General features: G+C 39.6%; 1 protein-coding gene across 1 annotated transcript; it reads right to left on the minus strand.

The window, feature by feature from the left end:
* Window positions 1-1,483: 1,483 nt before the first annotated feature.
* alx1 (ALX homeobox 1) lies at window positions 1,484-25,668 on the minus strand. Its single transcript, XM_033038196.1, has 4 exons — window positions 25,206-25,668; window positions 17,558-17,862; window positions 9,897-10,025; window positions 1,484-2,370 (listed from the first exon to the last, which is right to left on the minus strand). Exons 1-4 carry the CDS (start codon window positions 25,432-25,434, stop codon window positions 2,050-2,052), a joined length of 984 nt encoding a protein of 327 aa, XP_032894087.1. The 5' UTR covers window positions 25,435-25,668; the 3' UTR covers window positions 1,484-2,049.
* Between the last annotated feature and the right edge of the window lie 456 nt (window positions 25,669-26,124).

The following is a 26,124-nucleotide window of genomic DNA, read 5'->3' on the forward strand; positions in this document are numbered from 1 at the left end:
ATGATCTCTCATTCCCTCCTACCCTCAATCAGTTGCCAATTATAGCCTTTGTGAGTAGGCCTTCTGGCTGGAACATTAGCCAGCCTTCCAATCTTACCAAAGCACTTACCGGGACTGGGAGTATAAAAAGAATCAACTGAGATCCTGACGTTAAAGTCACCAGGGTCTTCTTTCTCCATAATTCAGAGTTTCTAACAATACCTACCCATCTCTCACCCATCCCAGCCAGTTCAAACTACGGGATTTGAACTCTTCCCACTCGATTCAGAGACAGGCAAATATACAGAAATAATCTAAACATGGGTACTGGTGCTACCAGACCAAAATGTGCAATTTATGGTTAGCTGTAAATACGAATGGACGTTTTTATTAAGATCCTCACTTTATACAAAATTACTTTACTTTAGGTAAATTCTAAGACTTCAGAAAAAAAGCATTAAAATAATACCAGGAATGAGGGATTTTAATTTTTAGAGAATACTTTTCATTTATTGGAGGGGGCGCTGCACTGCAGCAGCCTCTACCCACAGCCTGTCTGTTATTTCAATCTTTTTTTTATTTTTAGTTAGTCTAAAGTTTTGTGTTGGGGGAAACTTTTACTTTTCTATGTGGGGGAGGGGGGCAGGGTAAGGGGGAAACCGTTTCCCAGTCTCTTCCTGGCGGGGACGCGACTATTTCTCCGAGTCGCGTCCTCGCCCCCAACTCGCGGCCTACCAGCTGGATCGGAGCGGCCTTTCCTGCCGGGGACCGGGAACAGGACCAGGGCTGCTACAGCGGCGGCGCAGCGCTGGAGTCACCGCGGAGCGGGCGATGCCTACTTGGGTCGCCGTTTGGAGCTCCGGAGCGTTGGGCCGCTGCTCCAACATCGTGGAGCTCTGGTACGGAGAGCTTCCAACGCGGGCGGCGCTGAACAACATCGTGGAGTCCTGGGGCGCCTTGCAGAGGGCCTACAGCAGCAGTCTCCACCCGGCACGGCCTGCGGACTTTGGAAGCCGCCGACTCCGGTAGGAGGGGGCCGACTCTGGTGTCCACGCCGCTGAGGACGTCCCGCAGCCCCGACGTCGGACTTGTATCACCCCGGCGAGCAGTCCTGGACATCGGGCCGCCCGTAGCTGCAACTGCGGAGGGCTTGGGGAGGCCCTGACCACGAGGAACAGTGGAGGAAGAGACTGACTTTGGTGCCTTCCAACACAGTGGGAAACTTTGATTCTGCTGTGTAGGGATGTTTTATGTTAAATTCTATAGTGTGTTGTCTTCTTTATACCCTTTCTGGCTTAATCCCTCCCTTCACCACCTCTAGTTTAAATTCCAGTTGCAATATTTTGGAGGACCCAAGAACCAAGAACCAAGATAAAAGGACATCTCAAGCAAATTTTCAAAATAAATAACTAGTTTTAATAATAGATATTGGGGAATATTATTCTCAATGATCAGTGAATCAATGAATGGAGAGCACAAGGAAATAAATTCATCCGTCAAGTGGTGGAACTCAAGAATCAATGTTGTTTTATTTGCTTGATATGTTTTCTTTCTGAAATGTTGTTCCATTGACAAAACAGTACAGTTCTGAAACGTAAATTTAAGATCAACAACAAAAATATAGAAGAGATCAGAATGTTTTGTCGAAACATAAGGCCTTACTAGAAACAAATGCGCAGATAGCATACATGAAACATTTGGAATCAGAGATGGATAAATATTTTTCAAAAAGGAAGAAGTATGAAAACATCAATTGAAGTCAGAGGAATGAGATGCAGTGCACTTTCATATAGTGGACACAGGCACGGGGGCAAATGATAACCCGTGCTGTAAAATTCCATGATTCATGGTACACAATGTCCTCTTACTGATCAATCATTCCATTTTCTGATTCGGTCTTCCCTATTGATTTCAGGATTGCATTGATAAAAATTATCCTGTGAATCGCTCTCCAGTGATGTGCTTACGACTACATCCTTGCTAAGATGCAGCAGCTCAGCATAATATTTTCCAGGAACACAATTGCACAGGCACTTTGGCTTACAGATCGTCCTGCATTTTGATTGCCCATCACATGGCCCATGATATGTTGGCAGTGTGTTCCTTGGCTTTCATTCGAAGCACAGCAATACTTGATGATCTTCTTTCACACTCTGGCCTTGGCTCAAACGCATGTCCATCGGAAGAGCCCGACAGTACAGAGTCATTGAAGAGATTGTTTAGAGCTACTTGACTGAACTGGTTTTGTTGATTTGATATGCCCATGTAAGCGCTGGCATTTCTGTGTGGTTGAGGGTATGGTGACATACAAGGGGAGGATTCGCGTGGTAATACACAAGAAGAAACTGCCGAGTTGGTGGGGCTGTTCCCTGCCCATAAGTTGCTTTGCAGCTGAAAAAGAAACAGACGAGTGCTTAACTGTATCCGTTTTCTAATCAGAATCACTGTTCCACATTTAGTCTAGTTTAGTTTCGTTTAGAGATACAGCGCGGAAACAGGCCCTTCAGCCCACCAACTCCGCACTGACCAGCGATCCCCGCATATTAACACTATCCTACACATACTAGGGACAATTTACACATACACCAAGCCAATTAACCTACATACCTGTACGGCTTTGGAGTGTGGGAGGAAACCAAAGATCTCTGAGAAAACCCACGTGGTCATGGGGCGAACATATAAACTCTGTACATACAGCACCCGTAGTCGGGATCGAACCCGGGTCTCTGGCGCTGCAAGCGCTGTATGGCAGCAACTCGACCGCTGCGCCACCATGGCCACACTTAACTGGATATCCAGCAAAGCTTCAAACCATTTTCAAACCATTTAGTGCTGCTGTTCACTGTTGTTAAGTAACATTTTACAGAGTAGCAAGTAATTTTATCTTATCTGCTGGAGGAAAAAACATTCAATAAATTCCTCTTCTCTCTTCCCAAAATATTGCTAAATAAGGAAAGTATAAGGAAGAAGAGTTCCGCTTTCATCAAGGGACATGGTTCAGGCTGAAATCGCCTGCTCTCTTAGCCTCCATAAATAACTGAGAATAAAAGCAGCTCTTGGTGGAATAAAAAACTATTTACAAACTACACTCTATGTTTAAATGGCTTAACTGTTTCAATAAAACATTCTCCTGCACAGCCCATGCAACTAAAACTAAAGAGCTCTTTTAAGCCAATTGCTCTCACAGGATTAATCTACATTGTGTAAGTGAGTATTTTCAGTCAATTTGAATTGACCTGAGATCATGTAACATTCTACAGGAGATCATTCAAGGGATTTCAAAGGTGCCGAGGCAGTTGGTGCATCTTTGATGTCCTGTAATTCAGACTCAGTATCCAGCCCACTGGAAGAACGACAGGGCAAGGCTTTTACTGCCAACTGGCGTTGGTGTTGAACACATCCAGTGATGTGAAGTTGCAAAACTTAAGCTGTTGCCTAATCTACCTCTGCACAGGCTAGATACCTGCATGTGAAAGTAATGAAGGGAGAGAAGAATCTAGGGAGCTCTTTTCCCAGCATTAAAGAGCCAACAATACAAAATGAAATTAATAAAGTGCATGTCAGATCTATATTTTCAGAACTGCAGGACAAATGTGGCAATCTTGTTGCGGTAGAAAATATATATTTTTTTAATTGGAGATCCACTTTAGGTTTAAAACGTCATTCAGCGATTCTGGGTGACACTGCCAATATGAACGGCAACATGCCGTTCCAAATGATGATTAAGAATCATTCACATTATGGTTGAAACTAGGCAACTGAGAGAGAGAGGATCACTTCCCTAAAGGACGTAAAGAAACCTATTGGAGATTAGGCGAATAATAACTTTGACTACTTGCAGTTTGTTATTTTCAGATTAATTAAAGCTTTTCGAAAAATAGAAACATAGACAATAGGTACAGGAGTAGGTCATTTGGCCCTTCGAGCCAACACCACCATACAATATGATCATGGCTGATCGTCCAGAATCAGAACCCCGTTCCTGCTTTTTCCCCATATCCCTTGATTCAGTTAGCCCTAAGAGCTATATCCAACGAATACATCCAGTAAATTAGCCTCCTCTGCCTTCTGTGGCAGAGAATTCCACAGATTCACAACTCTCTGGATGAAAACGTTTTTCCTAATCTCAGTCCTAAACGGCCTACCACTTATTCTTAAACTGTGACCCCTGGTTCTAGACTCCCCCAACATCGGGAATATTTTTCCTGCATCTACCCTGTCCAATCCCTTAATAATTTTATGTTTCTATAAGATCTCCTCTCAGCCTTCTAAATTCCAGTGAATATACAGTCCATTCAGAAAGTATTCAGACCCCTTCACTTTTTCCACCTTTTGTTACGTTACAGCCTTATTCTAAAATGGATTAAATAATTTTTTTTATCATCAATCTACACACAATACCCCATAATAAAAAAGTGAAAACAGGTGTTTAGAAATTGCAAAGTAAGTAAAAAGAAATAACTGAAATATCACATTTACATAAGTGTTCAGACCCTTTACTCAGTACTTTGTTGAGGCACCTTTGGCAGCGATTACAGCCTCAAGTCTTCTTGGGTATGACGCTACAAGTTTGGCACACTTGGATCTGGGTAATTTCTCCCATTCCTCTCTGCAGATCCTCTCAAGCTGTCAGGTTGGATGGGGAGCTTCGATGCTATTTTATGTCCCTCCAGAGATTTTCGATCAAGTTCAAGTCCGGGCTCTGGCAGGGCCATTCAAGGACATTCACAGATTTGTCATGAAGCCACTCCTGCATTGTCTTGGCTATGTGCTTAGGGTTGAAAGGTGAACCTCCACCCCAGTCTGAGGTCCTGAACGCTCTGGAGCAGGTTTTCATCAAGGATCTCTCTGTACTTTGCTCCATTCATCTTTCCCTTGATCCTGACTAGTCCCCCAGTTCCTGCCGCTGAAAAACATCCCCACAGCATGATGCTGCCACTGCCATGCATCACCGTAGGTATATTATTGGCCAGGTGATGAGCGGTGCCTGGTTTCCTCCAGATGTGACACTTGGCATTCAGGCCAAAGAGTTCAATCCTGGTTTAATCAGACCAGAGAATCTTGTTTTGGTGCCTTTTGGCAAACTCCAAGCGGGCTGTCATGTGACTTTTACTGAGGTGTGGCTTCCTCTGGCCACTCTTCCATTAAGGCCTGATTAGTGGTGTGCCGCAAATATAGTTGTCCTTCTGGAAGATTCTGCCATTTCCACAGAGGAACTCTGGAGCACTGTCAGAGTGACCATCGGATTCTTGGTCACCTCCCTGACCAAGGCCCTTCTCCCCCGATTGCTCAGTTTGGCCAGTCGGTCAGCTCTATGAAGAGTCCTGGTGGTTCTAAAGTTCTTCCATTTAAGAATGACGGAGGCCACTGTGCTCTTCGGGACCTGCAATACTGCAGAAATTGTTTTATACCCTTCCCCATATCTGTGTCTCGACACAATCCTGTTTCGGAAGTCTACAGCCAATTCCTTCATCTTCAAGGCTTGGATTTTGCTCTGACATGCACTGTCGACTGTGGGACCTTATATAGACAGGTGTGTGCCTTTCCATATCATGTACAATCAATTTAATTTACCACTGGTGGACTACAATCAAGTTGTAGAAACATCTCAAAGATAATCAATGGAAACAGGATGCACCTAAGCTCAATTTTGTGTGTCATAGCAAGGGGTCTGAATACTTATGTAAATGTATTATTTCAGTTATTTCTTTTTAAATACTTTGCAAACATTTCAAAACACCTGTTTTCACTTTTTTATTATGGGGTATTAGATTGATGATTAAAAAAATGAATTTAATCAATTATAGAATAAACTAGTAACGTAACAAAATGTGGAAAAAGTGAAGTGGTCTGAATACTTTCTGAATGCACTGTAAGCCCATATTTAAAGCATTAAGAAATTGTTTGAAATTGCATGGTTAAAGCTAGACAGATACTAGTTGTCAGACAAGAATACAGCAGAAACTTTAGACTTTAGAGAAACAATGCAGAAACAGGCCCATCAGCCCACTAAGTCCATGCTGACCAGCGATCATCCTGTACACTAGCTCTATCCCACACCCCAGAGATAAGTTACCATTTTTAGAAGCCAATTAACTTACAAACCTATACGACTTAGGAGTGTGGGAGGAAATCAGAGCATGGGGTGAACGTACAAACACTCTACAGACAACACACGTAGTCAGGATCGAACCTGGGTCTTTGGCACTGTAAGGCAGCAACTCTACCGCTGCACCACCATGCTGCCCCATTTTTTTTCATTTAAAATATCTTTTGCAGAATCCACAAAATACAAACCAAACATATTTTGCTCAAAGGATTAAAAAACTGCAAATGCTAGAAATCCAAAAATAAATTAAAAAATGCCAGAGCATTCAGCAGGTCAGGCAGCATCCATCATGACAGAAATACCATCAATGTTTCAAGTCAAGGAGCCTTTATCAGAACTGGAACAACGAGAGAAAAAGCAGGGTTCAACTTGCATAGTGGGATGTGTGGCAAAAACTAATGGAATGCATTTAATTGTGTGCAGGTCACAAACCATAGAACCCTCTCACCATTGTAAAACATATAATCAATTACTCACATTTACAGTTCTGATGACATTGACCTTGTTTTTCCGTCACTGGATAAAGCCCGACCTGCTGAGTGCTTCGAGCATTTTCTGTTTTTGTTATATATATCAAACATTTTTTTTACAATGCTCATTAAAAATCTGAAAATTTGTGACCTCTTTTGGATTGGATTTTAACAGTTTAGATTTTCCACCGATTGACTCTATCTGGGTGATCCTGAACATCTGATAATGTGGCCCTGCAGGCAGTGGGGAAGAGAAACAATGAGGGAGAGGTATAGAGCCAGAGAGTTGGCATGAAGGATGAACTGTGGCAATTGCAACACAGAATGAACCTATTCTTCTCCTCACACTTATTCTCAATCAGACAGAAAGACAGGCCCACAGAAAAATATTCCATTCGGAAAAGAATGAACCTTGGATCGACCTTTGAGCTTCCTATTAGCTTTTATGTGTCTGGTTTCATTATGGAGCAATTACCTTCGTGATTCTATCAAAATGCTACAACATAAATGTTCTTCAAACTTTGAAAGAACCCTAAGTATCTGTGCTTGATAATGCAGTAAAGGTTGAGATTAAATTTAACGGTGTTGCAAAGCAAAAAATGGTCCTCTGTTGTCTTCTGAAGGACGATATAAATCACAAGACAAGGGAACAAGAGGTTTCTTGATCTGAAACATTTAAAAACTGTCAGTGGGTAGGGGGAAGGGGGGGGAGGTCATTTCAGTTTATGCTTCCCAAAGCAGTCAGAATTGATGTGATACTCAAAGATCAAAGACTCAGTTTAGATAATGTGGTCAGACTGCAGTCAATTTGATTCATATTCAATGTATGAATTGGCATAATATGAATGTAGATTGGAGTGGAGCATTATCATTGCACAAATGAAAAATGTTTGTCGCATTGTACAATCTATGCCCATGGAAGTAATCGGATTCATTTAAATTCCGCAAATTGCCAATAGTGCTCATAAAAACCACTCGTATTTAGTTTCTTCCAAAGAAGCAAAAATTCTTTGGATTCAGGGAAGGCTCCATTAGATTGGAAAATAGCAAATGTAACTCCATTATTCAAGAGGAAGGAGGAAAGCAGGAAACTGCAGGTCAGCTAAGCTTAGCATTTGCTGGAGTAAAAATGTTGGAAACTATGTTTAAACTTAGAAATGCTCTTTGAGAAACTCCAGGTAATCAGACAAAGTCAACATAGTTCTCTGAAAGTGAAATCATGTTTGATCAATGTATTTGAGTTGTTTGAAGAAGTAACATGCCTGTGGGTGTAAATGGACCAATGGATACATTATACTTAGATTTCCATAAGGGATTTGATAAAGTGCGGCATCAAAGATTGGCACAGAAAATAGAAACATGATATAGGAAGTAACTTTTGGCATGGTTAGAAGATTGGCTGGCTCTCAGAAAACAAAGAGTGGGCATGAACATGTATTTTTTTGGTTGGCGTGATAGAACGATTAGTTATAAATCATTCGATCTAGCCAAACAAGGATCTAATGATTTTTGATTAGCAAGATCTAATAGTCTCAATCAATTACAATGTATGTACATGCCATGGCTGAAGGCACTGAGGTATGGTTACTAAGTGTGCTGATGACACAGATATATATAATGTTGTCTCAAGGATGTAATGAGGCTATAACGGGATATAGATAAATTCAATGAATAGGCAAATGTCTGACAAAATGAGGATAATGCGGGGAAATTGAAATTGGTTAAATTAAAGAATATTTAATCTAAATCGTCATAGTTTGTAGAGCGCTAAAGAATAGAAGGATTTGAGTGCCTTGATTCATAAATGGTTACTATGCAGATACAACAAGTAATCTGGAAAACTAACAGAATGTTACTGTTTCTTGCTGGGGATTTGTATTAGAAATGTAGGGAGATTATGTTTCAGTTCTGCAGGGCATTGGCAAAAAACACATTTAGAGTACTGTGCGTGAGCTTATTTAAGGAACGATATGAATATGTTGGAAGCAGTTCAGAGAAGGTTTACTGGACTAGTGCATGGAATAGATGGATTGTCTCATGAGAATTGCTGTAGTATTGAAGAATGAGAGAGGACATGGTAGATTGAAACTAAAAAGTTACTGATGGGTTTTGACATGGTAGATGTGGAGAGGATATATATTCTCTTGTAAGAATATGAAAAATGCCACTGTGTAAAGGCCCTGTCTCACTTTCCCGAGTTACTCACGAACTCTCCCGAGTTTTCCCCTTGATTCGAACTCGGGGAATTACGGTAATAGCCGTTCGTAGGTACTCATGACTATTTTTTTAACTCGTGGACATTTTACAACATGTTGAAAAAACGTCACGACTTACCTGATGCCCCGAGTTCCTACGGCTGGCATTACGAGCCGCTATGAAACATCTACTGACTCCTACGTGTTCTCTACCGACATTACCCGACATTCCCCGAGTTCAAATCAAAGGGAAAACTCGGGAGAGTTTGTGAGGAACTCGGGAAAGTGGGACAGGGCCTTTAAAATAATTGAATGACAATTGAGACACTTCATTTATTTGCTTCTGTACTATACATGACAGATTTGCAGACCTAGTCACAGGCTCATATGGGTTTATATCACAGAAGGAGGCCAAAGACATATTGTTTCCATGCCGAATAAACCCATGTTCTTGCTCTCAGTCCTAACCCAGGTTACAGCACAATACGTGCTTCTGCATCTTAATTTAAAGTCTGATGATACTTTCTACTTACACTGTAGGCACCAAGTCGCACCGTTCTTAGTGTGATAAAAAAAATTACTTAAATCATCCATTCTAATTCCAAATCTATTCCCCTTACTTACTCAAACTTTGCAACTCCTCCCCCTTCTGTCGTGGGGTAGACTGAGACTGAGACTGACTCCCCCCGCCCCCCTCCCCAATCTTTGCACACTCCCCGAGCCTTTCCACTAGTCACTTTAATTTCATGTATTTTATGTTTTTTATGACTGTTGGCAGATCAATTATCCTCCTGGGATAGATAACATTCTATCGTGTTGTACTGTATCGTATCGTAACATACTGGCCTCTCAGCGAATAGTATCCACACCAGAAGCACATATTTTCACTTTTAAAGACATTGAAAAAACATACATGTGATTGTTTTCTACATGATTGGTTTACTTGTCAAAATGTAGTCACCAGTGTCTATGGAACACCATCCATTCTGAAAAAGGGTCTCAACCTGAAATGTCACCCATTCCTTTTCTCCAGAGACGCTGCCTGACCCACGAAGTTACTCCAGCTTTTTGTGTCTACCTTTGGTTTAAACCAGCATCTGCAGTTCCTCCCTACACAATTCCCTCTGCCTTCATTTTACCTACCTGTGAGTATGTTTCTGTCCTTGGTAAAAGAGATATATCATAGGAGGTTGCAAAGTGGTTTCGAGCTTGCTGTAACTGGCCATATCGTTCCCTCTTTCTCCATTTTGCTCTTCTATTTTGAAACCAAACCTGCGAGAAATAACACATCAGAGTTCTCATTTCTTGTGTGATTGACAACCATGTAATAGCAGTGTAAGCTTCCTTGGAAGCTCGAAGATTGTCAGTTTCCACCATGTTAGTTTCCACCATGAAATGCCTCCTTGACATTTTGCTCTGGAGGAACATGCATTGAAAGAAAGGTTTCTCCAGCTTAATGTTTGAAAGATAATATCAGCTATATATTAGATAACATCAGAATGAATGCACATTCATTCGTGCATTGGAATAATCAAATAAATTAATCTTGAAAGGTGTTAGAAAACCGTTGGTGAACAGAAAAGTAAAGAGAAAGTTATGGGATAAAAAATAAGCACAGACAATTAAAAAAAATGAATGAGAGCAAATCTGCTCCAAATCACGTAGAATGTAAAATAAGCAATCTATTTTATTATCGTTAGAATGAGAAACATACTGTTGATTTGCTATCATTTGTTTTGTGCTACATCTCGGGTCAATTTTATATCCCAGTTCATCCTTATTTAGAAAAATTGTGGCTCTTCAGAGAAGTGGGAAGCAACTGCTGCAGAATGAATTTGGAAACAGTTTATTGCATTTTAATGTCAACATTGGTTTGGATCCAAATCATGAGATATACGTCTGAAGTCAGCGTTAAATGTTTACGCAGCAAAGTCCATCCTCTCTTTCCTAGCCATTGATGGATGTAAGTGGACAACATCTTGGCTTCACAAGAAAGAAAAATAATGATTATCCATTGTGTAATATCCCATAAAACAAAGTAAACAGATACCAGCCGAGAGATCACTCTCCTGTCACAGGGCTTTTAATTGAAGCAAGAATTACTACATTCTTTGCTATTCTATTTGAATATCCATGCTAGAGCTAAGATTCTATTTTGACTCTCTATCCATAGTCTACCGCTCTGATGCGAGTTTTAACATAGCAATGAACCCACATAAGAAAACAATCCATTGTTGAAAAAAGGCTTAGCTTAGCTTGGTCAACATGGAGGAGTTGGGCCGAGGAGCCTGTTTCCGTGCTGTGTGACTCTCTGCCTTTAAATTAGATAAAACTAGTACTGTTTAAGATAGTTACAATAATGGTCAAAATTTATATTCAGCTACCAATTTATTTAGTTGGGAATGTTCAAACTCATAAATCATTCCCCCTCTATAGTAACCCTACAGTCAATATCAATTATTGTTGCATCTGCTCAGATTGACAGACGATGCACCACATGGTCCACTATGGACTCACAGGACACATATATCAATATGTCAACATATTTGTCCTGTTGTTGAAGGCATCACAACAGGTTGCAAATTCCAGCTTATGAGAAAGGCACACAATTATTTTCAAACCAAGAACCAACTCAGGGCACAGCGGTAGAGTTGCTGCCTTACAACGGCAGAGATCTTAGCTTGATCATGACTATAGGTGCTATCTGTACGGAGTTTGTAAGTTCTTCCCATGACCATGTGGGTTTCTCCTGAGGTACTCCAGTTTCCTCCCACTCTCCAAAGACGTACAGGTTAGTAGATTAATTTGGCTTTGGTAAAAATTGTAAATTGTCTCTAGTGTGTACGATAGTGTTAGTATAAGGGGTGGTCGCTGGTTGACGCAGACCCGGTGGGCAGAAGGCTCTGATTCTGTGCTGTATCTCTAAACTAAACTATGAAGATGGCACATATTTCACAGAATCTGTGTAGATGCTTTTTTAAATACATAGAAAGGATAATCTGATGCAAGCACTTTCTTTCAAAATGTGCGTACAGCCAATAAGTCAGCACCGTGCTGAGGGTGGAGTGGATTTTCCATGAATTTCCTGAAATGAATCGGGTGGTAAATTGTTACCACTGCAGTTTTATTTTAACATTTAATGTTAATGACAAGAGCAAAGGATTTTGTGCGATCAACATGGGCTATTAATGGGATTTGCATGTCTTGAAAGGTTAATTTAAACTAAATGTGAAGAAGGGTTGAGCAATATTATGAAGCCGGTACAACCCAGAGGCTGTGTGGCAATCGGGACATATCATGCCCGCTGTATGGCTACACTGCTGTATGATGCAGGATCAATCTCCAGCAGATTGTTTGTTGGTCCAGACACCAGCATCTGTAGTATCTCGTGTCTCCGCAGCTGTACTGCCACCTATAATTTCACTATTTATTATTTTCTGATACAGGGCCACCACCAATTTTCTGGCAACTGGTGGTCTGGGACCTGCTATAATCTGGACAAAATTACGAGAACGCATTTGAAATACCCCCTCTTCCCAGATGTAGTGCCTAGACCGGGTGAGGAGGCCGATCTCAACCTCATTGGGAATTCCGCGCTGATCGGCGGGTGGAATTTGACCCCTGCGACTGGGACTCTGGAACTCCAGCCCGGCCAGAGCCAGCAGATCTGTTCCCATAGCCAATTTCTGAAGCCAACTTTGTGGGCCGGTATCTCAGTTCTTCGGTGGCCTAGACGGACCGTTGCGGTACCGTTAAACTCCTCTCGGGGGCTGTGACGTTTGTTGGTCTGGCAAAACGTATAATCCAGAAAGCCAAATCGACGGTGGACATTTACTGCGTGCACCAATTACACATTTCTTTCTTCTTCAGTATGTTTCCATTCTCATCCTTCAGCAACAGTAGTGGAGGGAGAACTACCATATAACATTCTTTAATATGGCAGAAATGCTTGTGAATTTGAATTATCTTTTTGCAGTTATTTTATCAACAGCAACATTATCAATGAAAATGTACTAATTAAGCATTAATTTTTTCAAATAGAAAAGTACTAATACAAGTCATTGGATCCCTATTAACCCCATCCCCCATGGCCCTGTCAAAATAGGTGCTGGCTTATTTTTATATGCACTGAAATGCTAATGATAACTTCAACCATCACGACATATCATGTTATCCCATGATCTCTTCTGTGTCTGTGGTTCAGGATATACGATTGGAATTAATATGCATTTTTCTCAACAAAGAACAGTCTGGAGAATATCTTGCCCTGATTAAACATGTGAATTTATTTGATTCCGCCCGTGCGCCAATATTTTGTGCAATATTAGATAGTATCTGAAGAAGTATGTGTAGGTAATAGAGTAAATTCCAGAAAACCGAAATCCTAAATTTTCAAATCTGTCATTTGCAAATCCTTGTGGCATCAACGATACCTTTCAGCTTTTGTGATGATTATCCACTGTGAAGTTATTTTTTAGACCATATACATGATATTGAGAGCAGTGCAACAAATCCAGAACAGTGAAGCGCTGTGTTATCGTACACGGGAAATGAAGTTTTATTTCACAAGTGATAAAATCTTGAATGAGTAATGGTTGGAATCGGAAATAAGCCATTGGTGGACTTCCAATCAATGTGCTTATTAACTGTATGTGATCTGGTAACCAAATAACACAACTCTAAATTTATTTAAAAAATCCCAAGAGAGGTGAATGTGGTGAGGCCAAGAATAGAATTGCAGAATTGCACTAATGCAAAACAGATCAACTACAAAAATATATTTAATCTCAGAAATAGATACTCATCTTATTGCTCTGTTACTGGTAAGATAATTGTATTCATCTGGCACCTATGATTTATTTTGTAAATTCATGCATAAATATTTTACTCAACTAAATAAATGGAAGCTGCTCAGGGTTTATTTAATGCCAAAAATCAGTAAAAGTACATTTTGATAGCCAATAGAAATAATATTCATATCCACTAATGTTTATATATACAACTGATTTGTGGTCAATATATTAAATGGGAAAAGGTTTAATTAAGTTCCAGTATAATGCTAGACATTTGCTATTTGAGAAAGATAGTATTCACAATATTCAACAACAACTCTGCACAGCAAAGAGCATCAGCTAGAATATTAAAGTTAGGAGAAATTATTTTGTTTTAACTTCTGCTTCGGTAATTTCTATTTATCCGTTTATAGGTAAGATCTTTTTGTCAAAGAAATTGTAAGTCAAATGTTGCCATAACTGATGATATGCATACATTAACCCCGAGTTGCGGGGCTGAAGATTACCTGAGCGGGGTCTTACACCATCGCCCCGCGCGGCTTGGAATGGCCGCGGGACTCTGCGAGCGCACGCCGGGGGCTCTAACACCAAGACCCGGTGCGCGACCTTGCATCACCCGGAGTGGCTTTAATGGCCGCGGGACAATCGCCATCGCCAGCCGGGGGCTTTGACTTTGACTCTGACTCTGACATGGGGGGAGAGTGCTGTGGAGAGATAAGTTTTTTTTGCCTTCCATCACAACGATGTGATGGATATTTGTGTAAACTGTGTTGTGTCTCGGGTCTTTTTGTTTTGTAATGTATGGCTGCAGAAACGACATTTCGTTTGGACCTCAAGGGGTCCAAATGACAATAAATTGAATTGTATTGTATTGTATTGTATTGTATTGTATTGTATGTACAGATCTGTGGCGAAACAACAAAATCTAAAAGATGCTACCTGAATTCCATTGATCTTCAATCAACTTTGCAATAATGCCTTTTTGCTATTTTTCTCACCAATAGTAAGCAATGAACATTGTGTTGGTGCATTAGGTCATCAAATCTGCCTCAATTTACGAGTTGATATTTAATAGTGTAACAATGATTATCACAGTAATAATTTTCAACAACTGCAAACCAGTTTCTTTAGCATGGACATTTACCAATACATGTGTTGGGGCCCATTTGCTCAGACATCAATTTTTTGGAAAAGGTCTTAAAAATAACAAATTTTAAATTTTAACTTTAGCATTTGTGGTAGGGGCCAAAAAAAACGATAAGGTCTTCATCCTAATAATTTAAATAATCCTGACAGTAATCCACTGAATTCAAATGAACAAATAAATAGTAGGCAGCATAAATTGGATATAAATTGTGTACAGAGAGAGAGAAGGGGTGTGAGAGAGAATGAGAGAGTGAGAGAGGGAAATAGGAAGAGAGATATATATAGTACTAGACTAAGTGGGACCCGTTGGGTCCCATGTTCACACGGGAGGGCTGGTCCCCCAATGCAATATTCCACCTCTCCACCAATTCCAAAATTGGTGGCCATTGTGTGGGAGGGGGGGGGGAGGGGGGGGGCTTTCTGGAGAGCTAGTATGGGTGTTGTGGGCTGAAGGAACTGGTTTCCAGATGGCTAGTATGGACATTGTGGGCCAAATGGATTCTTGAGGTGGCAGCTCAGTCACTCAAGCCTGATGTGCTGGCAGCTCACTCACGGCTGGTGGGCTGACAGTTGACTCACGGCTATTCCTTGAAATTCCATTTCAAGCAGGGTGCAAGGCCACCAAATTCAAGTGCAGTTTCATACTATTTCAAGCAGGGTACAAGGCCACCAAATTCAAATGCAGTTTCATACCATTTCATGCAGGGTGCAAAGCCACCAAATTCAAATGCAGTTTCATACCATTTCATGCAGGGTGCAAAGCCACCAAATTCAAATGCAGTTTCATACCATTTCATGCAGGGTGCAAGGCCACCACATTCAGATGCTGTTTCATACAATTTCAATCAGGGTGAAACCACCATAAAACCACACAAAACACCACATAAACACCACACTCACAGTTCAGTAGACATTGTGTGTTCAGTTGATTCACAGCTCAGACAGAGTTGTGACCTTTACCTCCCCCATCTTGCAGAGGCTGAGCCACACCCACACTTCCGGGTTTTATAATCCCTCCCCCCTCCCACCAGAAGGGGCGTGCCCTTCATGGCGTGATTGACAGGAGAGAGATTCTCAACATTTTTAAAACACTAATAACACTTTTATTTTTCATTGATGGGAAGAATCCTCTGCACCTGATGAGTGGAGGGGGACTGAATAAGATGGCCAAAAATCACAGCCGTAAGTGGTACCGTTTTACCTAAAATCAATATACAGTACAAACAGGAAGTTGTCAAGTAATCACCACCAACAACAGCCATTTGCAGTGCTTCACTTCAAACCAACCACCACCAACAACAGCCATTTGCTGACTGTGACTGTGCTTTAAATTATTTTTTTCAAAACTGGAGATGTAATTCACTGTATAAATTGTGCTGTGCTTGGCTGTTGGTTCAGCACAGAAATGCAATCACATTCTGGACCTCTGTACATATGTGTAAGTTTTGATACAGGTGGAAATGTTCGAGTACATTTTCAATTGTGCTCTGCAACTGTGCTGCACATGGAGTCCAGCAATCAGGCAGTAGGTTTTACAAGACTCTGCAGTATTCAACTGGAGAAATTGCTAACAGATCCCACACAAGTTACATTGTCTGCCAAGAATAATTTATAAGATTTATACATTTTAATTATTTCTTTAACTTTTAAAAATATTTAAAAGTCTATTTAGATGATGCTCTCTTTAATTTGTTTCCAATACACTTTAAAATATTAATTGTTTATTCGAATTTTAATAGCTTTAATTATTTCTGAATGTTATCTCCATTCAGAAAGAGAGAAAATCTTGACTGCCTTGGCACATGGCAAAATTGCAGGGAAGATTTTCAGAGGATATTGGAGGGCAAGGCTTATTTGGCATCCCACGTACACTGATCAAAGCCAATGCTCCATAAATGCCTCATGTCTTATTTACGAAAGCACACAGCCAACAATTTCAATAAATACAACAGATCTAAACCTGGTAAGCCTGCCGTTTAATGGCACACAGTGAGTAGGGGCAGTGGGGTTCCACTTAACAAAGTTAACAAATTCACTCTTTGCTGAATGCATCAAGCCTTCATTTTTAATCCCGTTTGCTTTTGAGTTATTAATTGGTGAGAGCTGTAAATTCACAATCGTGATGGAATTTCAATGCTGAATCCATTAAATCACTTTGACTCTTTGAATCACTTCCCTCTGGAAGGTGACTCCGGACTGTTAAAGCTGCCACAGCCAGACATAAAAACAGTTTTATCCACGAGTAGTTGCTCTACTCAACAGCCAAAAATCTGTAGCCTCCCTTTAATCTGGTATTTTGTTGGTTCACATGCTTGATCAATGGTGTTTTATCATTAACGTCTTATTATTATTATTATTATTATTAATGTTTAGTGTTTTCTGAGTCATTTGTAACTGTCACTGTATGTCATGTTGTTACTTGTGGGCGGAGCACCAAGGCAAATTCCTTGTATGTGAATACTTGGCCAATAAACTTACTTACATACTTACTTACTTAATGAGTTACTGGTGCAGTAAACGTTTGGGAAGAGCAACAGCAACTCAAGCAGCAACTTATGCATTTTAAGATTTAATAACTCACATGCTTATTCTGGAAGTTGCTGTCAGATTTAATCCACTGTAAACAAAGTGCAGCGATAACCTCACTAACATTAACACAAAAGCTTAGCCAACAGATTTTACAACGGTCATTTGTGTTTATTTTATTTAAGAAAGTTATCGGTGCATGAGAGCATCGCGCATCATATATTGAAGACACATTTTAAAATATGGCCGTAATCAATCATGCCACTAAATATTCACCAAATGATTTTCATAACCAGGTTTTTACAGTGATTGGTAGGGGTGTATGATTTAGTTGCTTACCTGCACTCTGGCCTCGGTGAGCTCCGTGCGAAGAGCCAGCTGCTCCCTCGCATACACATCTGGGTAATGGGTTTTCTGGAACACTTTCTCCAGTTCTTCTAACTGTAAACTGGTGAATGTTGTCCTATTTCTCCTCTTCTTGGTGCTGGAGACATTGGAGTCACTCTTGTCAACATTGTGATCCATGATAGACTTTTCCTCCAAACCTTTCAGCGGTGACACCTTCATGTTGCAGTAGTTCTCGATGGGTCTCGGCAGGTCTGCGCAGGCCACTGTACCCATTGGCTTTGAAACGCCATAATTGGCTGGGCAAGAAAGAAAACAAGAAAACATCTCAAACAGGAACCAATTCAAACACGTCCTTCATCAACTATGATAAAGGCTGGAAAAAAGAACTGCATAAAGAAAATAAAACCCTGCAGATGTTGAACATCTGTAATACAAATAATAAACAACTGGTCTGCCAGCATTCGGAAATAGCAAGTCAAATTTAGACTTTCTTAAGTTTAAGAACAATGATATTTACATGAAGACCCTTACAAAAAAAGGAACCATAACAAAATTTTCCCAAAATTGGATAATTTAAATGATTTTATGGATTCATCCTCTTGCTGTGAAATTAATCCACATAGAAAACAATTTTAAACATTTGGGTGCAGTCAGTTAAGGATGCAAAATAATATGTTCATCTTCCATCCACTAAATTCCTGAAATAAATTTAGTGCTGGAGCGCTGTATGAGGAGCAATAATTCAGCAAATAAAGAACCAATGCTATTTACAATTAACATTTATAACTTGGATGTGGCGGAAAAAATCACAATGTCAAAAATGCATTTCGCGCAAAACACGGTAACTTAATAAACAGTGTTGAGTATAGAAATAGTGGGTAGGGACCTCAGGGTAAATAAATATGCAGAACATTTGATTTTTGGAAGAAAATAAGTGAAAAAATAATAATTGCTAAATCTAAATCAGAGTTAATTTGCGCAAAGGAACAGAGACATAAGTGTCAAGAATGTTTTATTGTTATTTGTCCTGAAACGGAACAATGAAATTCTTACTTGCTGCAGCACAACATATATTTAAACATAGTACCCTGTAAGTACCATAAACAAAACAACAAGAAAGTACAGTTTATATAAGTATATATATATATATATATAAACTGTACTTTCTTGTTGTTTTGTTTATATATATATATACTGAACTTATTTGTTGTTAATAATGGGTTTTATAGATGTGCTGTTGCAGGTAAGAATTTCTTATGGCAAGTAAGAATATATATATATATAGCAGAGAAATAATTAAACAAACAATAATAGTGCAAAGTTAAAACTAATACCCACAAGTCTATGTAGTTCGGAGCCTATTTGGAGTTTGGAGTGTTTAAAAGCGGGATGGTTGTAGGGAAGAAGCTGATCCTGAACCTGGACATCACACCTTAAAAGCTTCTATTCCTTCTTCCCGATAGCAGGAGTGAAATAAGAATCTGGCCAGGGTGGTGTGGGTCTCTGATGATGCTAGCTGTCGTTTTGAGGCAATTACTCTTGTAAATAATAGCTGGCAGGACAAATTTACAAAGCAGTGAATCGGTCAAATGTGATCTTGAGCTTCATACAGAGGTTCAGAGCACTGAACCCAGCAACAAATGTAAAACAATGATTCAGGGCCAGCTAGCAATTGCCTACAATTCTGTACACCATAGATATGATGGTCTTGGAAAGGGACAAGGATGATATTACCAAAACGGATTGAAGAAGCTAGGGTTATTTTCTGTAAAGAAGGGATTTAATTGATATATTTAGAATCATAAGTGGCTTGAGGAAAGAAAAACCTGTTTCCAATGATGAAAAGTCGACAACCACCAGGCAGAAATTTAAGGTGACTGACAAGAAGAACCAGAGCCAACAGTAGAAATACATTCTTTCCACATCAGGTGTTGAGCTTTGAAGTGCATTCCCTGATGGTGGAAATAGATTCAATGGTAGTTTTTCAAAGAGAATCACATAAATATGAAATGGAAAAAAGAAAATTGCAGGAATACAGGGAAAGTGCAGAGTAATGGGACTAACTATGGCACTCTTTAAAACTTTGCAGCACTCACTGGACTGAATGATCATGTTTTGTGCTGTGGTCCTCTGTGATTCTATTCTAACACTACGAATGAGTGTTAATGTGAAAAATTGGTCAATTAAATATTACAGTACAGAGTTACGGGACAAATGTCTATGGTTATGGTGCTAGATAAGTATAGTTTGATTTTAATCATGTGTGGTATGATTTACCTGGATGTCACACAAAAAGTTTTTCATCAGATCTCAGTAATTCATAACAATAAACCAATACCAATACCAAATGAACTACACCACTGAAGTATAAGGAAGTGCTTGTGGAAAAAGCATAATCATCTCAATAAGGCCATGAAAAAGCACAATAACAATTAACAGTAAAATCTTACAATGTCGAAAACTAAAAAATAGTCAAAAATAGAAATGGTATGTAACCTGCATTAGAGTACTAATAACCAAATCTCTGATGTAGAATTCCAACAAGAATAGTGTTTTCATGAAAAGTTACAGTACAATCTTTGCTCCCATCTTGCTGTTTGATCTATTAAATGCAGCCATGGCTAAGCCATGGGGCACAAACGCCAGCTTTCAGATCGGAAAACACTAAAATGCCCGGAAGAAACATGACACTTATTTTCTCTTATAAAGTATATATTTTTTAATATTATAAGATCACCAGTAGCATTGTTTAAATATAAAACTTCAGAGTTTCCATGCTCTGTCACTGGAAGATATTACCATATAGACAGAGGAATAGATTCAAGCCTCCTCGGGTGCAGAAAATGCAACATTCCCACTGACTCGGGAGATGCTGCCTGATCCCTTGAGTTACTCCAGCTCTTTGTCTTTTTTTTTGTAATCCAGAATCTGCCATTCCTTGTGTCCCTTGGAATCCGTGGTTTATGATAAAATGGAGAAGGGGCATCTGGGATAGTATTGCGCATCACAGATCCATTCGTCGAGTACTTACAAACCCCCTGCGTAACCATCTCCCAACCAACGCCTCTGTCCAATATTTCACATTGGCCTCATCAGCCACTTTAGAACCCACTAGAACTGGAATAGAAGCAAATCATCCGAGGCACTTAGAAGATCTGAAAGATACCTATCCACATTGTAAATGTTATAGAGATAATATATTTATTACTCTGGCTATTGGAAGTTGTAAAGAAAGATAGAGGGAAGAATGGAAAGAATTAGAAAAACTATAAGATGTCATTCTAAGTGTTCTTCTAAATAAACGTCAAATGGAGGGATCAATTAAAATAATTATGATCAAATCATATGTCATCTTGTAAGGATTGAGCACAGAATTTGTATCATAAATGTTAAAGTGCGCACACACACACACACACACACACACACACACACACACACACACACACACACACACACACACACACACACACACACACACACACACACACACTTAGGCTAAATGAACATCCGATTTTGATTTCTTATTAGACATTGTTTATACACTTACAATACTCTCACACAGTTTAGGTGCCCACAACTAAAATAGAGAGGAATAAACTGATACATTACAATCAATCATTACCTTACACAGGAAATTAATTGAGGTATGGCTGTAAAATACTACATTTTCTGAGAAAATATGCCAAAAATATATATTAAATCAGCAAATGTTATTTAATTTCTGTTGTCTCACTAAAAACAATAAAATATAATCATACTAAGACATAAACCAGAATTTTGACTGAACCATATACACAGAGTATCATCGAATTTACTTATTTGAAGCAGCTCAAGGCTGGCGCTGTTTTTAATTGAATGGCCAAAGGCATAACTAGGACTGTCTGATATGCAACAAATAACATCTCCGGAATATTGAATTCTGATCGTGTGTGTAAGTTCTAACACCACAAGTGAAGGCATGGTCTGGTAAATGGCATCAAAATGTTTACATGTGTTTTATTTTCCATATTAAAAGGGATGTTTAGCAGAGAGAAAGATGGAAGCTTCCACTTCTTATTTCTATTCCTTGCTCATTATTTGTCACCATAGTCCTTGGTAATTGATCAATGATGTTCAAGCTTTAAAATCGCTTGCATCATCATTTTCTCACACTAAAAATAATCAGTTTTCTGAAAGATCCCAGGGGCCGCTTATATATTTTATGAGCTGCTGAAAAAATCTTGACCTTTAATGTTCCTCAAAAGTAAACCGCAACGTATTAGCTCTGAACCCGTTATCGCTGCCTGCTCATTGTAAGTTGTAAAACCCGCAGATTAGTTGTGGCAACACAACCAATTACCTCTACGACTGGAGAAATGACTGTTGTTGTAGAAGACATTCGTTCCTCGCCCGGTTTCGGGGTATCGCACTTTTTTTTGGATTCCGTTTGTCGAAATAGCGATTTTACTACTTGAAACTCACAAATCGCATCCCTGCATTATTTTTTTTCTGGACATCATTTCATTTAACTGAACTATTATGCCCGAGCACAGAACGGCAAGAATATGCATTGGAAGGAACTGCGGATGCTGGTTTAAACCGAAGATAGACACAAAATGCTGGAGAATGGTCTCGGCTCGAAACGTCACCCATTCCTTCTCTCCAGAGATGCTGCCTGTCCCGTTGAGTTACTCCAGCATTTGGTGTCTATCTTCGGCAAGAATATGCACGTGTTTTTGCGTTTTATCGGGTCTAGGAGCAAGATATTGAAGATTAATATTTTCAACGCAAGCTTAGTAATCACAATGCGTGCTGTTATCCCGGACACAGAAACGAAAGGATAAAAGTTTCCAGTAAATTAATTATTTAGTAGGTCACTCATTGGGAGAATGATCTTTAAGTATGCCTCGCTCTCTCCTATCTATAACCCAACTCTTCCAAAAGAAAAGATGATCCCTGCGTGAAAACTGAACACAGCCCGAACATTAGCTGAAGGAGGCATTGGCTGTTTCATTGTAATTGAGTACCGAGTTTAAATCCCCCGTCGGCTACTGAAACGCCAACTAGTAAATGATGCTCAGACTGTAATTCATATCATTACCCAGAGTTTTTCGCATTCCACCTGAATGATATGTACGGTGTCAAGCGAGGCAGCCGAAATTTCAGCCGTGTCCCGAGTTTAGGCTAAATTTCGTTTCGCGGCATGGACTTCGAAAAGAATGACTAGTTTCCGGGGTATGTTCGCTGCCCAGTGTGATTGCACATTAGTTTTGGGGAACTAACGAGTCGCAGCCTGGTCGTCGGGAGGTACAATGAAAGGAAATCAACGACAATTGAAACCAGATCTGATTAAAAGAAAGAGGTCTACAGGGTTTTGAACAGTTCACACGCCGGTTCCATTCCGCAGTACTCTCTCAAAATGATTCTTCATCGAAAATTTTAGAAGTTTGATACGAGTTCCTAATTAAATAAAGTACTTAATTTCCCAGTTGAGAATAAACAGTTTTAGAATGAAACAATTTATCACAGGTTCAGAAAATGTAAACAAAAAATTAATTAAGCGATTCAGGCAATCAACTAAATGTAAACTAATCATTCAGCATTTATTACATTAAATAATAACGTTAGGTTAGGAAATATTATTTAATGTTCATATCCTGAGGCCAGTCCACAGAAACTTTTCTGACTGTAACGTGTTCATCTGACATCAGGCCGTTATTCTAAACGGATTCGCGAGGCCAACCTTTCGTACCTTACAAAGTGCACGTTTTCATGTCCATAGAAAACACGTTGTAATAAATATATATATATATTATTATTTTATTCATTGCATCGGCAAAATTATGATTTTTTTTTGTCTGTCGTGTCAATTGCAGAAGTTGAAGAATAAAAGCAGAATTTTGAATGTCCATTTAAAATAACTCGTGGCAATTCAATGAAATTTAGCGCCGGCAGCTGCGATTTTCTGGTTGATTCAAAACCGACTGTTTTTGTCCGATGCGTGTATATTTTTAAAGGTTCATCATATTCCACTGGGGGAAATGGCGATAAAGACGGCCTTGTGAACTTACACTCAGAAATGGACGTCCTTTCAATAACCGTGCATTACAAACACATTGGCTGAGGTGAGATTCTGAACATTTCACCCAAGACATATAAAGATAAAAGAACCATTATCAATCCAATAATAGGTACCTCTATATTGACGCTAACGTTTTCATTAAAACAAAGTAACAAATAGAGTGTTAGACCTGTTTCTCCCAAATGCTCGCCGTTCTTATTTAGTAATGGTGTAGAAATATTTGAAGAATTTCAATATTTTGACATTAAAGTTAATCAAACGCCTGGCCGGCTATTTATAATCCTGATATGCAAAGTTTAAAACAAAATAATCCTCTAAAAGTTATTTTTCAAAGAAATCTGGAGATATTTCATCACAAATAACGCGACTATTATGATTACGATGAGCGCTTTGCTGGAACAGAGTAAACCGTTTAATACAACAAGGCAGAACACTTAAATTATATCCCGGTACTAGTTTGGGCCAGGAGTCACTTACAGGCTAAACTGTTTTCATTCTTAAGACAATGAAAAGCGAGGGCACTTTCATTGACAGTTTATAATAAAATAAATATATATATATTTGGCAGGATTTAAATAAACGTTTGATTATTCCAGACAATAGATTATCATTACTAGAACACACTGTATCACTGTTTCTTGATCAACAAGCGGATGAGGGAGGTCTTCCTTCCTCTTCTGAATTGTCTGATTCAAAAGAGATATTTTTCAAATAGTTATTGTGAGGCAGAGATGGGACTACGCTTAAAATATACAGCACAACCCCTCCCCGCCACACCCAAGGCGGATTGGCAGCAACTCATAGATTATGAGATACTCAGGTATGTAAAGCACTATTGACGAGTAATTTACTGCTTGGATTAGAAATTGTTTAGGACTGGTTTGCAATAGGTGACGGATTGGTGCGCTTCTCCCCAATAATAAAGAAAGCACCAAATCCATAGGGTGGGGGGTTCGACCCCGAGCACTGGACAGAACCCAGATGTTGTTTACTTCAGGGATTTGTCATTTAAAAACAATACCAAGCAGCTAATCATCTTTCAATGTAGCAAATACAATGTATCGGTGATTTGTTTTTCTCAATACCGCATTAATCGGACCACTGGAAATTAGACTGTAGAGGATTTTAGAACAGGTCAAGGAGATTTTATGTGTAGCTGTATTAGAGTTGTGAAAACCTTTCGCCATGTTCCGCCGACTGCACAATAGGTTACTGAAACAAGATAAATAGTTTGTTATGGTAACATATCACCTCCACATCGAGGAACTACCAGAATAAACAGCAATTCCTGCTTGTCATTTATGGTTAGGAGGAGACAGTTCTCGAAAGCAATAGTCATCATTCTTGAAAATGAGATTTATATATAAAAATGATGACAATTATTTGCGCAGCACCGTTTAAGACAAATTACAACAACTATGTGCAAAGCAAGCAGACCGATGAACAACTTAAATGTACAGGGTATTTTCTGGATATTTGTTTTTGTTATTTTTGATGGCCTGTCCGTGAAATAAACCAAAGCATACATACTGCGAATGAGTTACATTGCGGGCGATAGTGGTGGCAGTTCACACCTACCGTTCGCACCGTCCTCGTGAACGGTCTTTGCAAGCCTCTCATGAGGCTCGTTGCTTTCCATGTTAAGAAAAGTGTGGATCCGTTTTGAAGCATTCTTGTTGTAGAAAGTTCCCCCTTCCATGCTGTCCATAACGTGTTCCAGGGTTGCTTCTGCTCCCACGTAGTACTCGCTCCCTTTCGAGTAATGGCCAACGACGGGAAAATTCTCATTTGCAAATTCCATGATCATCTAAACCAATTTATCGGAGGTCTCGCAGAGTCTTGGTCAGGAGGGATCTTTTCTCGTTGAGAATAAGTTCAGATAAGTTCAGATAGAAACTGCAACGCTTAGCCGTGGGTAAGCTTTGGAGAAAGCGCCCTATATAGAGTAAACGCGCTGGCCGTCTGAATGCAGCCTCCTCCCAACCGAATGAATATGCAAATCTCAGAATCGTACTCTCCACCCAGAGTACACCCCTTAGCAGCAACGAAACGTGAAAGTGCCTTTGGTTGTCGGAAGGCTTCAGCCTCGAGTTTTTGTTTCTTTTTGTTCATATTGATATTACGCCGATAGTACTACAAATAACCTGCGTTTAGTTTCCGTCAAAGACAAACTTCACACTGTTTACGTTGTATTATCCATGATATTTCATTAATTCCTTAAACGTGGAACCTGTTGATCGTTTTAATAGAAGAGATACACAAAATGTAACTCAGCGTGACAGGCAGCATCTCTGGATAGAAGGAATGGGTGACGATTCGAGTCGAGACCCTTCTTCAGACATTTTAGTATGTTTTTAAATATTGTTTTGACACTTCGCTTCTACACACGCAAACCCGACTTTGCCAAGTAAAGCTGGGTGGAACATCACGTTTATATATTCCGATAAATCAATAGAGTGGATAACAATCTGACTACCTGAAGACATTAGACCAGGTT

Source organism: Amblyraja radiata, chromosome 19 (assembly GCF_010909765.2).
Source record: "Amblyraja radiata isolate CabotCenter1 chromosome 19, sAmbRad1.1.pri, whole genome shotgun sequence".
Lineage (NCBI taxonomy): Eukaryota > Metazoa > Chordata > Chondrichthyes > Rajiformes > Rajidae > Amblyraja > Amblyraja radiata.

Coding starts and splice junctions, on each gene's coding strand:
- alx1 (XM_033038196.1), bottom strand. CDS start 25,434: ATGATCATGGAATTTGCAAATGAGAATTTTCCCGTCGTTGGCCATTAC. Junction 17,863..25,205: donor TCACGAGGACGGTGCGAACG/GTAGGTGTGAAC, acceptor TTTCTTGCCCAG/CCAATTATGGCGTTTCAAAG. Junction 2,371..9,896: donor GGACAGAAACATACTCACAG/GTAGGTAAAATG, acceptor TTTCTTTTTCAG/CTGCAAAGCAACTTATGGGC.